Here is a 14260-nt window from a genome sequence, read left to right as displayed (position 1 = left end):
GGTACGGCTTGAATACCTTATGCATGTCAGTTACAAGGTTCCGGAGATCAAGACGCTTTGTTCGGCGTGAGCTTGGAGATGTCCCTTGGACAGCTTGTGTTTAGTAGACGATAAGAAGCGCAATAGCTGGTTGTCAGTCCCAAGACTAGTGAATAAACAGAAAAAGAGCACCATTAGATTCAAGACAAATACGAGCAGACATCATGGGGCCTTAAAAAAGTATGCAGCCATCAGTAGCCGTGCTTCTTCAACTCTTCTTCGGTGTAATCCCAGAGCTTCTGAGCGAGCTTCTCATCTCTCGCGTATGCAGATCCTGCACTTGCACTGCCGACAGGAACCCAGTAGATACTCTGCCTGACCTTTTCCTTTGATACAGTGCTTGCCCACAACTGGTTTAAAGCACCATAGTGCACATCACGCATGGCCAAGCTGCCGACGGTTTTCAAACCCCATCTCACGATGAAACTGGACTGCTGGCTGCTGGCGTAGAGATCAGTGAGGATGACGCCTGGGTGGACTGCGGCACAAGTGATTTGCGGATACTTGGCGCTGAGAACGCGAGCGTGGAGGATGTTGGCGAGTTTGGTGGCACCGTAACGAGCCCACGTCCCATACGTCTCGAGCGCGTCCTGGTTGAAAACAATGCCTCCCGAAGGGGCCAGCTGATGGCCTGCGCTGCTCAAGTTGATGATTCTCACGTCCGAGTCGGGCGCTTCGGCTGCCGTCTTGACCAAGGTGGGGAGAAGCAGCTTGGTCAGCAGTGCGTGACCCATGTGGTTTGTCCCGAACTGGATCTCGTAGCCCTGCGCCGTCTTGGAGTACGGCAGGGCCATGACTCCGGCATTGTTCAGCAGGATGTCTAGACGGTCGCTCTTGGACGTGAACTCCTTGGCTGCGCTCTCAACGGATTTGAAATCCGTCAGGTCAAGCTTCAGGAAGGTTATGGCTGCGTTGGGAACGGCTGCCTTGATCTCCTCTATCGCTTTCAGCGCCTTTGACTCTGTACGCGCTGCGAGATAGATCTCCTTTGGCTCGTGCTTGGCGAGTTGGAGTACTGATTCATAGCCCAGACCAGTGTTACCTTGACAGAATGTTAGCCGTCGCCTTCAGACACATGTGTTCCGTGCATGCTGCTGTCTTATCGTCGTGTCTTGCTTACCACCAGTGACAAGTATGACCTTGCCAGCCAGAGCTGGTATGTCCTGCTCTGGCTTGAAGGTTTCGCCACCAAAAAGACCAAACATATTTAAGAATATAGTTATGTCTTTAGACGTGCGAGGAAAGGATATGAACTGTCTGACCCCCTTTCCTTGTGAGGAATTAATACAAGTAAGCTTCGTGGGGTAGGAGGGGAAATCCGACACCTTGTATATCTGTCACTGACTCTGGTAGGTCCAGTAACAATCCTTGGGAATAGATGTATTATATAGCTGTCTAGTAGACCTGCTTGGCAGAACATACAGTACAACGACGCCATATTGAGTTTCGCTGATTGCTCCGTTGGCTTCGCGTTCGTTCGCTCCATTCGCTCCAAATGCAAAGCTTCACTATCTCCGACGAAACATGACCTCGAGGACTGCTTCACTAACTCCCGCCAAACATGATGTCGAAGACGATGGATTAGAGTCCCTTTTATAAGATACATTAGTCCAGTAAGCCAGAGTCAGCTCGACTCGGTCAGGTAGCTCTAGATTCGCCGAGGTTGCGGTAGTGCGAGATATTTGCCTCGATGCTTAGTTCCTGGTGACGATGTGGGTTTTCGCCAAACGACCATTTTACTGCCTGAGCAGATATGTTAGAAGACATTTCAAAAAGTTTAGATCCTTGCAGGAGGCCAGGCAGGTCTCGATCCTTTGTAGAGGAACTCTGGTTCTCTGTCCTTGTGTCCTCGATGCTCACCCGGTTTACGCAGTATTGTTCTTACGAAAAATTTAGCAGTTGTGACTGAACAATATATACGTGTAACAACTCCTGCTCCTTCATCGGACAGATGGCCGAGCGGTCTAAGGCGCTAGCTTAAGGTGGTCTTCTTACGAAGACTTACATACGCTAGTCAGAAATGGCGTGGGTTCGAATCCCACTCTGTTCATTATCTTTTGCTTCTGTCATGCTTGCCATGGTGTATTCACGATGCAATTTTTGGCCTTCAATCGACCTTGAAAGAACTTCATAGGTCAGATAACTCAACCGGGTTCGCTATATGAAGGAAAGGCACGGGCATGACATAATAAACATCTACTAGAAGTTTTGTTGTGCAAGACGCACCTATGGAGGGAGTTCAATCGTACGTGTCATATGCTGAGGAAGATCTGAGTACAATGAGAGTGTGTCATGGTTATGGGTATGTGTCTATAAGTCAAAGGCTTTTTATTTATTTATTTATTCATCATACACATTCACGGATGTCTAGAGCGAGGTAGATGAATGACGTTCGTCTTCATTTCTTCATTTCCATCTCCCGAGGGCGTCCGATGAGCTGCTTCGCCTTCCTGATTTCACCCTTACTGAGACCTAGCTCGTCCGAGTATTCTCCAAACACGAGCAGGATTTTCTCTAGACCTGTCTGTGTAATGGACAGTAGCTCACTGATATCTGGTGACTGTCTCGTGCCATCAAATCCAACGTCTGTCCAATGCGGCGGCAGGGTTTGCAATAGCTGCTGGACATCCTCGATCATCTTCATAAGTGTGCGAACAACCAGGGCGATATCTTTCTGCACTTGACCCAGCCTGTCCTCCTTTAGACTGAACACCACCAGGTTGGAGATGGACTGAATCGCGTTTGCGATGCGGCTGGCGTTGCTGTACGGGACTCCGAAGACAACTGCATTGACCTGCCTGCCGAACGGACGGCGGAAGAGCTTGCCGAACAGGCTTCGAAGATCTCCGACCTTGGCGTTCTTTTTTGCACTCTGCAGAGCCGGTTGCAATTGCTTTGGCACCCCGATAGGCACATGGTTGCCATTGTAGCCTAATAATTTAGTTGTCGCGTTGATAGGACTGGCTCCGGCCGAAGACCCATAATGTTTGGCCACCGCACCTATACCGTTCTGGACCACCTCCATACCGGACGTAGCAGGGGCTGGTGCATTGAGGATGTTGTCGTTGTGAATTGGCTGTGAAATTCTCGGCAATGACTTCGTGTTTTGTTGCTCCGCGGGGTTTCCAACGGGTGCTTCCATAGGCCGTTGGCAGTCCTGGATACGCTGGCTGACGGATTGTATCTCAGAAAGACAGATATTGGAGATTTGAGACCATGTCGAGCCTCCGGCGCGATCTAGATCAGCGTACAGAGTTTCCCTTCTCTCGGGAAATTTGGCAACGATGGTGCTTAGCTCCCAAAATGCGACTGTTTTGGGTATTTCCTTCTTGGCTTTCAGGCCGGCAATCAAGCTACCATTGGGATCTCTAGAGTCAGTAGTCAGAGGCGACCCCTTTCTGAGAGGCTCCTGAGCGGTGTAGATGGTGAAGGCATGATTTGATATCTCCCACAGGACGACAAGGAGTAAAGCAGACCAGGCAAAACGAGCCAACAAGGTTGTCACATCTGTGAGTCCAGCAGGCCTTGGTTGCTTGGACAGAGTAAAAGACAGGCGGGCCAGGCTGATAGCAATTTTCCATGAACATGTGCGGATCCATAAGAAGTTGAGGAGATACAGGAATGGTCCGGTCAGAGTCGTTACAATGACAATGGTCAGCGATCTTTGCAAGGCTTTCGGCGTCAGCTGCTGCAGTTGTCGTAGACATGACCTGACAGTGCCTTTCGTTCCTGTCACGTCTGCATTTGTATCGAGCGGTACCAAGTCATAATCGCGATATAGGTGGACCGCAGACTGAAAGAGAGCAAGGATGAAAAACAGACTACGTAACAGTACGGGTCGTTGATTCACTCGAGGACGCTCATAAGATCTAGCATGGATCAGTCATCCTGATGGTATCAGAATCTGCGATATACATACCTGCCAGGATCAACCAAAGAAAGGTTGGCTGTTTGTGCGGTGCTCCAGATGTAGACCTCGCCAAACAAGAATGCCGAGACGGCATACCAGAAGCAAGTATGCAAAGCATTGCGGCTGAGACCGTATTGCCAGAATGTCTCGAATGAGTAAGTGGTGGTCCTCTTGCCGAAGTGGAGTTGGGCGACTCGTAAAATGAAAACACTAAGCGGGCTCACGAAGAGCAGTAAAGTGCGGATACCAGTCATTCCCAGTGGAAACCAGGACCAGAAGACTTGCCGGAAGGTCAGCGTCAGCTTGAAGGAGGTATGTATTGCTCTGACTCACAGCTAAGTTCGGCCATGAGGGCAGCCTCAATCCAGCACAAAAATAAGCCGACCAGAGCAGCATTTGTGAAGCTTCGATGCAGAGCAGGAGTGAGGAAGTCCCGATAAGGCCGCGCTGCGGACATGGGTGTCGTCGCTCCCATTGTGTATGTGGAATGAAGTGATATTGCTTCGGCCTCGTAGCAAAGCTCCTTCTCTCTTGACCAGCTCAGCTCTTTCCTTGTGTAAAGTAATTATCGAAAGTTTTTCCGTCGATGAAGAATGCGCTCGAGTCGCTACGTCATTCAAACAGAGCCCTTCAACATGACTATCCCAGCTCGACGCCTCCGTGTACAAGTCTTGGATGTATAGTCCTCGTCCAAGTGACTTTCTCACTTTGCGCGCGCGTGTACAATATTCCACAGACGTGTATGTTGTTTTGAGAGGTAAATCCACAATGCAAACAGGAGCAAACACTGGTTGCCATGGATTGACGTCGTCATGGCCATCACACAGTAACTCCGCATCTACAAGTACCTTATCGAGTTGTGCCTTACCGACTGTACAGGGCAGTGCAGGTACTTTTATCCTGTGCCTGACCTTACCTTATCTTGTCTACCTTGCCCTCCAGGTTACCTTGATAGGCGTCTGTGTTATACCGTGTTCAGTCGCCCATCTCATTGCGACATTAGTCTTGCACATAATCCTTGCCAATTCTACGCATTCTACTGAGTACCCATCCCTTCTACTGTACATTCCACATTTGTCACGCACACTTTGCCCTCTCCCACTACACCACCACCGGCTCTGTATTCCTGCCACTTGCCACAACTGCAGATATGTCTTATAGTGATTCCAATGCGCTTGAAGGTTTGTGACACCATACACCATACACCATACACCATACACCAGGCAGACCGCTCGCGTGGGAAGGATGCATTTGCCTTGCTGACCACTCCCCAGCCCAGCCCACCACCTGGAGGCGAGAGGACGACCCGCAATACGCCGACGATCCCGAGTTTCAGGAGTTTACTACAGATCTCTCCGACAAACTCTTCTCGTTGACTTCGAACATCTCTCGCTTATCGAACCAGGTCGCATTACTCGGGACAAAGCGCGAGACAGATCGTGTGCGAGAGCGAGTACAAGACTTGTTAGAGGAGACGTCGGATGGCTTCAAAGACATCGGCGAAGGCTTGAAGAAGGTCCAAGCATGGCATGACCTTGGGGTGAGTGCTGCCGTGACACACAGTGATGAATTGCAGTAATTGCAGGGCCGTCTTGCTGACTGTTTGTCACATCACAGCCTTCGCAGAAATACACCCAAGGCAAACTCAACCAAGAATTTAAAGCCTCCTTGACCGAATTTCAGACGCTTCAACGACAAGCCCTCGACAAACAGCGGGCGTCGGCCACTGCTGCACGGACTGCTCTGGAGGAGGGCGGTCAAGGGTTCTCCGGCCCACAAGGAGGAGATCAACAGCTGCAACAACAGGAGCAGGAACAATTGCGCCTTGCAGACCAGTCCGAGGTTGATTTTCAAGAGTCTTTGATCGTTGAGCGCGAGTCCGAGATCCGGAACATCGAGCAATCTGTCGGTGAGCTTAATGAATTATTTCGAGATGTCGCACATATGGTGCACGAACAGGGTCAATCACTCGACATCATCTCGGACAACGTCGTCAACACAAGAGACGATACAAGAGGTGCTGACCAGAACCTGCGCACCGCGAGCCGCCATCAGCGAAATGCAAGGAACAAGGCCTGCTGCCTACTTCTAATTCTGGCCATTGTTCTTACAGTCGTCATCTTGGCTGCTGTCCTTGGTTGACGCTCCGGCCATGACTTCTCATGCGTACCTTTTCTGTTTTGTTTCCTAAACCGTGTAGCCTTCCTGTCTTCAAATCGCATCGCAGCCTGGAGAAGGCCGAGCATCGCCACTTTCTCATACATTTTCTTACTCTGATCTATTATCAACCTTGAGCCTCATGACATCCTGGAGCTGGGGGTGTGCAGCAGTGCGTGCGCCTAGTCGCTCGCCATGTCGCATTGATATCAGATACTGTACTGTATTGTAAAAGATCAAGTGGCACAGTCTTAGATGTGTTTGTCATCCTTCGCATTTGCGAGCAAGTGCTCGTGCGTAAAACCTCAGACGCTGTGGTTCGAATGATATCAAATCCTTGTCCATGGACAGGTAGATCCTATCATGTCCAGCAAAACGAATTCTGAGCATCACACCAGTGTCGTGAGAGAAGGTTCAAGCACAGGCGCCATTACATCCTTGAAAATTTATGCGAGCAGCCACTGATACGAGCTAAAAGGCATTTTTCCATGTTAAATGTTTGCTACCACGGACAGTGGTACATTTGACTTACTCTACACTGGTCTCCAAATGCCCACGCTCATCAGGTCATTTTGCTCTGTCGCAGGCTGACAGGCCCTCTCCCGGAGTAACGTACACCATTTTTCACCGCTTTAGATTGTACTGTACAGTATGCTATAAAGGCAAAAAAAAGGCTATGTGCTCAAAATGCCGCGTCCCTCGAACCTTACATGTCCACTCTGCCCATCAACCCCTCACTCATACGACCAAACAATCAAAAAGATCCATTGCGCGACACCGCCTGCACCAAAGTCCGTCAATGCGAGACTTGTCTGATAGTCCAATCCAACCTTGATGGTCATCAAACCTCCGGGACTGGGCTACCACGGTGCGGAGACGCCTGTTCCGGCGAAAACCCGACGGCGGTGAAGCTCCGTCGGGTAGGCTGATCAAACACTGTTCTCCTCAAGGTTGTTGGGACGGCTGGGAAATGGTCACGGCGGAAAGCCTTGGCCTTTCGAAGAAGAAACATTGGGGGTTTTTTTTTCTCTGTTCTCATCATGAACTTGGCCTTGCTAGCGTACGGCACTGATGTCGGCGGCTCTCGGGACATCAGTGGTTCCTTGTGCCTTTGCTTGCAAGAGAACCACGTTCCCTTTCCCGAGATTCACATGTAATGGGTAGTGTCCGTGATGGCGCTTTATTGAAAATGGCCACTGCGTACCGTAGATGGAGTGCATCAGCTGGACGCCAGAAGATAGATGGAATGTTCACGGATTTTCAGCAGGTGCAGAAGGCTAGCTGCAAATCACCACTGTATCCTTGTTGCGATACGGTAGATGGTGAGCGCGAGACAGAGAGATGCATGGACAATTGGGAGGAGAAGCTCGGTCACTCTTGAATCAGTCCCGATCGCAGAAGGGCGAGAAACATATTGAGGCGGTGTCGACGAGACAGGACCCTTCTTTGTGTTCAGCTTCGATCAACTTACGTGTGTGGAACGTGGAAGCTTTTTCCATTACCTCAGGTGGTCCGTATTTTTAGCCACGCGAGGGGACGTGAAGGTGTCGGATGAGGCGTCACTCGTTTCTCATTAAGGTATGTGGAGGTAATCGCTTCAATTGCTTCTAGAAAGATGCGAGAAGGCCGCTGAAAGGTTTCGCATTGATTGCCTGATGTGGATAGGCATTTGTATAAAAATGCCACCACATGTCTAATGGCACTCTATGCAAACCTAAGACGATATAAGGCTTCAATCGATCGTAGTCCCTGACACATTCCACTTGTTTTTTTCTGACACCACACTTTATCCTCAGCGCAGACTTGATTTTCCAGAGACATGTCTGATTTGAGATGAGTTTTTAGATAGGTTTACCCACATGGATCGAACAAACATGCCATGCGATTTGTCTCAAACCTGGTCATGCCAACAGCTTGTGGCAGAAGAAGGGCGAGCGAGGTCCAAGGCCACCTCACAGTAGTGTCAAGTTTGCAGCGCAAAGCCAAGCCCCCCCGTTTCAGGATTGTGCATGGCGGACCAGGAATAGTCTTAGCCCTATGTAAGGTACAAGTACAGTACTGAGCTTTTCCCTTTGCTGGCACGTTATCATGTTCGCAATATTGAGTGTGCGTTCGTGCAGATGCAGCAGCCTTGCATAACAGTGCAGTAGCGTGCAGCAGAAACTTGCTTCTCCGAGGCCATGTGAATTACATTACTCAAACGTCTGTTCCATGATCACTGCTACATAGCCGCAGTCCACACATTACTTGATTGGTCAACGAGGGCGAGAGACACTAAGCAGGACCCATGCCGGCTATCCGGTCGGACACGTTGTCCGTCATGAGCATGCCCTGCATGCCACGTGGTTTTAGCCGAGAGTAAGCACATGGTCAAGATGCGGTGGATTTCGAAAGTGGATCAAGTATGCGATACCGCCAGCCATGATGCTTGCCTAATGGTGCGGAAGCCCACACTACTGCGAAGAGCCGGTCCGACGGCTACCTAAGCATATCCGTACGACCGGAATTCAAGGATTCTCTCGCCCCTTGAAAAAGAGCTGGTGGATGCCCATCGATCCAGCTCCCAGAAAGAACACACACACACACACACACACTCACGGAGTGCCCCTCTTCGTAAAAAATGGCTAGGCGGTTGTGGTGGCAACTGCAAGCACCCCTCCCCTATATCTGAGTCCAGTCTTATTACTTAGACGTCAGACAGTGGTGTGATATCACAGGCCATGGACGATCTAGAGCTTTCCTCTCCGCCCGCAGTTTTGGTAAGGCTGCACGGCACCGCACGCGCGCGCACCGAAGGTCTGCAGTATCACTTGGTCCCTGCCTTGGCTGGCGTGTCCTAGGCTTTATGCTAGCGACTCGCGGAACACAGCTGGGCGATGCGACGAACACCCATTATTGACGCGAACGTAAGGCGAAGATGAAGATCCCATACAATGAATCAAGATAGAGGCAAGCAACAGCAGTAGTGTCGACGAAGATGGTAAAGCGCGTAGTCATGCCCACGTGTCAGTGACGTGAAAAAGGTCAGCAGCTTGTCTTCGAGAAAAGGGCTCTATTGCCGAAGACCTCCGGACTCGTTTCACGATTTGTGTTATCAAGGTGGAGAGCAGATCCATATTTCAGAGCCGAGTTGCAATGCAGATCTCCGCTGTCAATCTCGGAAACTATGATGCATCCCTCCTCAACACTGTATTGTGGACGATAGACGAAGAGCCAATCGGGCGTGGCACATGGGTGTCTTCGAAGCTACGCTTTATCACCAGAAGCAGACGATACGCGGCGCACAGGAGTGATTGACAATGGACGGCGTCGCAAACAAATTGCGAGCGATTACCAAGCCCCATTGCAATTAGGCGATTCCTACCCCAATTCACGAGAACTGACCACTGTAGGAGAACTTGACTCTTGTGACTCTTGTGACTGTTGGGACAAACATCACATGCAACAATATCCTGCCCGCCCTAGTGTCTGCAATGTAGAGTTGTATCGTCCGCCATCGTGTTCGCCTCTCAAAAGGGAAGCCTTCGTCAGATTGACCCGGCTGTATGGATCGTTTCTCCAAACTTTAAGAAGATCAGAAACGCCCTGCTGGGCCAAAAGCAAATACAGTGCATCGTCGGGCGTGGGATTTTTGCAATCGACGCTGTACTCGCTATCCGTTACAACTGAATTATTGGGTAGGCGGATAGAATGCGTCTTCCAACGTACACTAGCCGCAAAGCTTCGAGGGGGTAAAAGCAGCCAACGGGCGGGCTGGATTCCGTTTGTCATGTGGATTATCTACCAAGATGATGCTACACTTCTACGGACACGTCAATGATGTGAATTTATCGTGTGAGCAAACGAGGCTTTGACCAACTTATACCTGAAGCCTCGGCATATCGACAAATGGCGTCAAGCAACGAGACCCATGCCCGTCAACGACCCTATGTACGATCGTCGAGGCGGTGTGGAGGGCTGCTTGCCTGACGCGATAAGGCTGCTTCGGTGCCCGCCACAACGAGTCTAGCATATACTGTATATCATGGGAAAATCAAATCGAGATTCCCGCTAGAGCCGTATGGCATAAAGCCGTCCGAGGTAGACACATCTGTGGTTGGAACCTCTCTTGTAAAGGGCGGCGAAAGGGACATGTATAAAGTGATGCAAGACAAAAAGAACAATATTAGGTCGCTCTATAGAGTATATACCGTGCTTTATAGTAGCTTGCTGATTGGCGACCACCCGAAAAAGCGGGCTTAACGAAGTCTCTGGCACCTGTTGGCTTATGCCCGCTGGGATCAGAGATCGTCCCGATATTGAGCGGCGGTCATGTGGATGAAATTACTGTGTACAGACGCCTGCATCTGATGTACTGTACGGTGCCATGCTTCTACAGTGGAAACGACAGCGCAGCTCCAGCACTGAGCTTCGAGGACAATATGCAGTATAGGAGCTCTGGCCATGAGCCATTTGCACAGGCGTCAAGAGGGTCGGAAAATACAAAAGCTCAGCCGAGGAGCAGAAACGTGAAGTCTGTGAGCCTTCGTTGCAAGATCGCAAACCCGAGCTGTGCGGTGGGCGGCGTGTGTTAGTCGCAGGCCAGATTCGGTAAGTCCGTGACATGATCTGCCGCGTGCGACTCGCATGCGACACGTGCGAGGAGTATGCTTACTTCACGCGAGCCACACGGAGAAGGGATTCTATAGCGACGACTAAGAGTAATGCAGAGGAAATGCCGAAGGAGAGGCCCTGCTGTATGTGGAGCAGCACGAGGAAGACCGAGTGAGGCCCAGACACGGGGTTCCCAATCTTCAAAGCAGCAGCAGCATGGCACAAAGTGCGCAGCTGCAATTCGCGAGACGAGGGCAGATGCACGCAGCGAGACGAGCGAAAACACCCAAGTGAGAAACTGACTCAGGCAAGACTGCCAGCTGCACCTAAGTCATCATTACGGGCTCGGACATAAGTGAAGGCCAAGCGTGAGATAATAGTCATAGATTAAAGTGCATGCAGCCACAAGCGCGTGGCAGCCAGGCAAGCTCGAGCAAGCCACCATGGCACACCCCCCCTGTCGGTTCCCACGAGGTTTTGATGCGGGCTAGGTCATAGCGTGGACGCTGGTCAAAACTCGACTTAGCGGCTCCACTCTCCTGTTTCGCAGATGGTAGAGGCTCGCTCTACTCGTACAGATGCCTCATCTGACTTTACATACTCCTACTTACTACTATTAACCCTTCTTCTTCCGTGCCCGCGTAATCCTCTCGTCCAGTCCACTCTGTTCGACCCTCTCTCTCTCTCTCTTCCTCCCCGCTCAGCTGTTCTCCCTCCTCTTCTCCCCATCTCTCAGGTGTTTTGCCGTTCTATTGGCAATCATTCTCTCTCCCATTGTAACGAAGCATATGCGACTGACGTTACCGCTGCGTGCCCTCCAACCTACACACTATCTCGCATTCGCCCCAACCTGGTAGCGGCTGCCCTTACCCTTAAAATCTGCAACGACGAACGAATATTTCAGCCGACTTCTGTGCGCAGCCGCCCTTTCTATTCGATACATCACCCACCGGGCATTTCTAGCAAATCATCCATTTCTTTTCCACTCTTGCACCACTTTCCAGAGCATCATCTCTCTTGCTTGGCGGTCGCAGTCTCACGAAGAACTTGTCTACAGTGCGACAGTGTTATCCCAAGACTGCACGAGACCCTTCTAAGCGTCTTGCATGTCCATTCTTGACGCTCGTCATCCCTTTGACTACTACTATATATTTGCTCTTGCTTCCTGACCTCTGTGCGGCCCCTCCTCCGTCCAATTGTCCTTCCCCGGAATCAGTCGCCATTGTAGGCGTCGGCTCAATTTGACGTCTTCCAACCTATAGAGACACTTCCAGCATATATTAACCCTCTTGCGACACCAAGAGGCTACATCGCGATAACTGCAGGCCATCTGCCTTCCCGGTCCCGAAAGAAAGACGCAACCGTCCACAATCCCACGATGCATCAGACTTCTTCGAGATTATTACGCCAAACTGACGATGATCGGCCATTCACAAGGGTAAGTCTCGTTGTACATCTTGTTCTGCCTCTGGGTTGGATTTTGCTCGAAGTTTACTGCCAAAAATCGCTGCATATCGGCAACACAAGAGGTGTCGACCTGATCCGTCGTTCCTGCCAGCGGCCTTCAACACCATGGTGGTAATTGAGGACTCGGCGGCTATCGATTCTTTCACACGATTCATGCACACTCGTGGCTAGTGTAAAGGTGAATTGCAATAACGTTGCTGACACTCTGTGTACAGGATCTCAAGGATCTCTTTTCCACGCTCATGGTCTCCCTTCCCCTCACACCGCACCGTGTCCGTTTCACAAAAGTCGAGCACACTTTCACTACGGAAGAAGCTCTGACGAACCTTGGCTCTCTCAAATTCTCACAATCCAATCGCATGCCTGACCCGAAAGACCCCTCCCGCATCGTGACCACAACAACGACAACCACCTTTTCAATGGCGAAAGAAATGGCCCGCACCGTTTGCAATCGATTCGTGGAGGCAAGATTTGTCGAGTCTTTGGATGGAAAGCAAGATTTTGGTTCTAGAAGTTCCGTCTGGCAACTTACACCAAAGGGCATGCGGGTGTTGACTCGTTTCTGTCAGCGAAACGGTATTCACCAGCGCCACGTCAACGAACTGCTCGACTCGCCAAGGAACATGATGCAGCTCGTCATCCTGGAGCGCGAGGCTGACACCGACAACCCCAACTTCGATCGGGGTACCATCGAGGTCATCTTCCGCAGATTTGTTGGCGAAGCAGGACCCAACCTCAAGAGCACATCCACAGCTGACTCCGATTCGGTGCATGAGTATGCGACTGGTTTGATTGGAGTTCGTATGATTCGAGCTAGGAAGGTGATCGAGAAGGACACTCCCTACATCTTCACTGGCAAGTCGGCCGTCGATTGGCTGATGGACTGTTGCATGGTTGTCAACCGAAAAGAAGCCTTCGAGCTTGCACAACAATTCTTGGTGCATGGCTTCATCGTTCCTGTCAGCGAAGACCGCAACGCTCTACAACGATTTCAGCCTACCAAGAACGCTCAATATGGCGTCACGGATAAGGGCATGAAGATAGCTGGCTGGGTCAGGAGTTCTAACGGATCTGTAAATGGCGAAGCAACCAACGCCGCCAAGCTACCGCCAGGTATCGCCCGCGATTCTAACACTAGCAGGATGTCAGCAATCATCCACGATCCCGCTCTTCGACTGCTTTTCAGAGAGTTCCTACAGGAGACACATTGCGAGGAGAACTTGACGTTTTTCTTGGAAGTTAGAGGCTTCCTACTAGACTATGGAGTTGCCAAACGTGCGGTCCCTGCACCGCGTCTGGATCTCATCCGTGAAACTCTCGCCTCGGCATACAGTGAGTTGCAAAAATTGGACAATCATCGTCACACACATTTGCTAACTGCAATAGGTCTATATAACGCTTTCCTTGCGCCAGGCTCCCCTTGCGAGTTAAACATCGACCACAACCTTCGCAATGCTTTGGCTGGTCGCATGACCCGTGCTGTTGGCGAAGACGCAGAGATGATTACGAGCCTTGACGAGGTCGCTGTGCTTTTCGATCAGGCTCAAACCAGCGTCTTCAAGCTCATGGCAAGCGTAAGTCTATCTGCTCTCCCTTGACTGATTAGCTCGACTAACAAGTACCAGGACTCTGTGCCCAAATTCTGCCGCGATCCAAAGTATGCCAAAGTGATTGAGAACCGCAACTACGAGAGTATTCTTAGTACCGCCTTTGCCACTTCCTCAATCTCATAGGGAGCGGTCCACAAAGTATTCGTAAAACCTTTATAAATACTTACCTTTGCTCCAACCCAAACCAACACCGGCCTTTGCGGCCTGGACCGCGGGACAGGCAGATACGGATGTTACATCAAATTTCCGGAAGCCAGCGGCACATGACCCGCCCCAAAGCGAAGCCCGACATAACGATTGATGGACAATCCGCGTCGGACTTGGGGAAATGGGACACGAATTTCGAAAGTTTCATCCTGTCAGATTAGCAATTCGCACATGTTGCACTCGACGAAAGTGCAGGCTGCAGCATGTGTACTCGATTCCAGGACCGTCTGATGTCAAAGGCCTCCTGATAAATGCATATAGCGCGGCGTTTTGTATT

General features: G+C 50.7%; 4 protein-coding genes across 4 annotated transcripts; 2 read left to right on the top strand and 2 right to left on the bottom strand.

Annotated features, from left to right (window-relative positions):
* Positions 1-230: 230 nt before the first annotated feature.
* AAFC00_002657 (uncharacterized protein) lies at positions 231-1244 on the bottom strand (the record flags this gene model as incomplete). The annotated part of the gene is made up of 2 exons (XM_069342003.1): positions 231-1081; positions 1160-1244. The coding sequence occupies 2 exons, from the start codon at positions 1242-1244 to the stop codon at positions 231-233; spliced, it is 936 nt and encodes a 311-aa protein (XP_069198508.1).
* Positions 1245-2437: 1193 nt separating this feature from the next.
* AAFC00_002656 (uncharacterized protein) lies at positions 2438-4424 on the bottom strand (the record flags this gene model as incomplete). Its single annotated transcript, XM_069342002.1, has 3 exons — positions 2438-3908; positions 3959-4229; positions 4283-4424. 3 exons carry the CDS (start codon positions 4422-4424, stop codon positions 2438-2440), a joined length of 1884 nt encoding a protein of 627 aa, XP_069198507.1.
* Positions 4425-5099: 675 nt separating this feature from the next.
* Positions 5100-6091, top strand: AAFC00_002655 (uncharacterized protein; the record flags this gene model as incomplete). The annotated part of the gene is made up of 3 exons (XM_069342001.1): positions 5100-5130; positions 5224-5489; positions 5567-6091. The coding sequence occupies 3 exons, from the start codon at positions 5100-5102 to the stop codon at positions 6089-6091; spliced, it is 822 nt and encodes a 273-aa protein (XP_069198506.1).
* A 5986-nt stretch (positions 6092-12077) lies between these two features.
* AAFC00_002654 (uncharacterized protein) lies at positions 12078-13899 on the top strand (the record flags this gene model as incomplete). The annotated part of the gene is made up of 4 exons (XM_069342000.1): positions 12078-12137; positions 12382-13498; positions 13553-13740; positions 13792-13899. 4 exons carry the CDS (start codon positions 12078-12080, stop codon positions 13897-13899), a joined length of 1473 nt encoding a protein of 490 aa, XP_069198505.1.
* Positions 13900-14260: the final 361 nt, after the last annotated feature.

Source organism: Neodothiora populina (genome assembly GCF_041146345.1).
Source record: "Neodothiora populina strain CPC 39397 chromosome Unknown canker_contig_15, whole genome shotgun sequence".
In the NCBI taxonomy this organism is placed as follows: domain Eukaryota; kingdom Fungi; phylum Ascomycota; class Dothideomycetes; order Dothideales; family Dothioraceae; genus Neodothiora; species Neodothiora populina.
The sequence above is the reverse complement of the archived record's forward strand: the minus strand, read 5'-3'. Positions and strand labels throughout refer to the sequence as shown.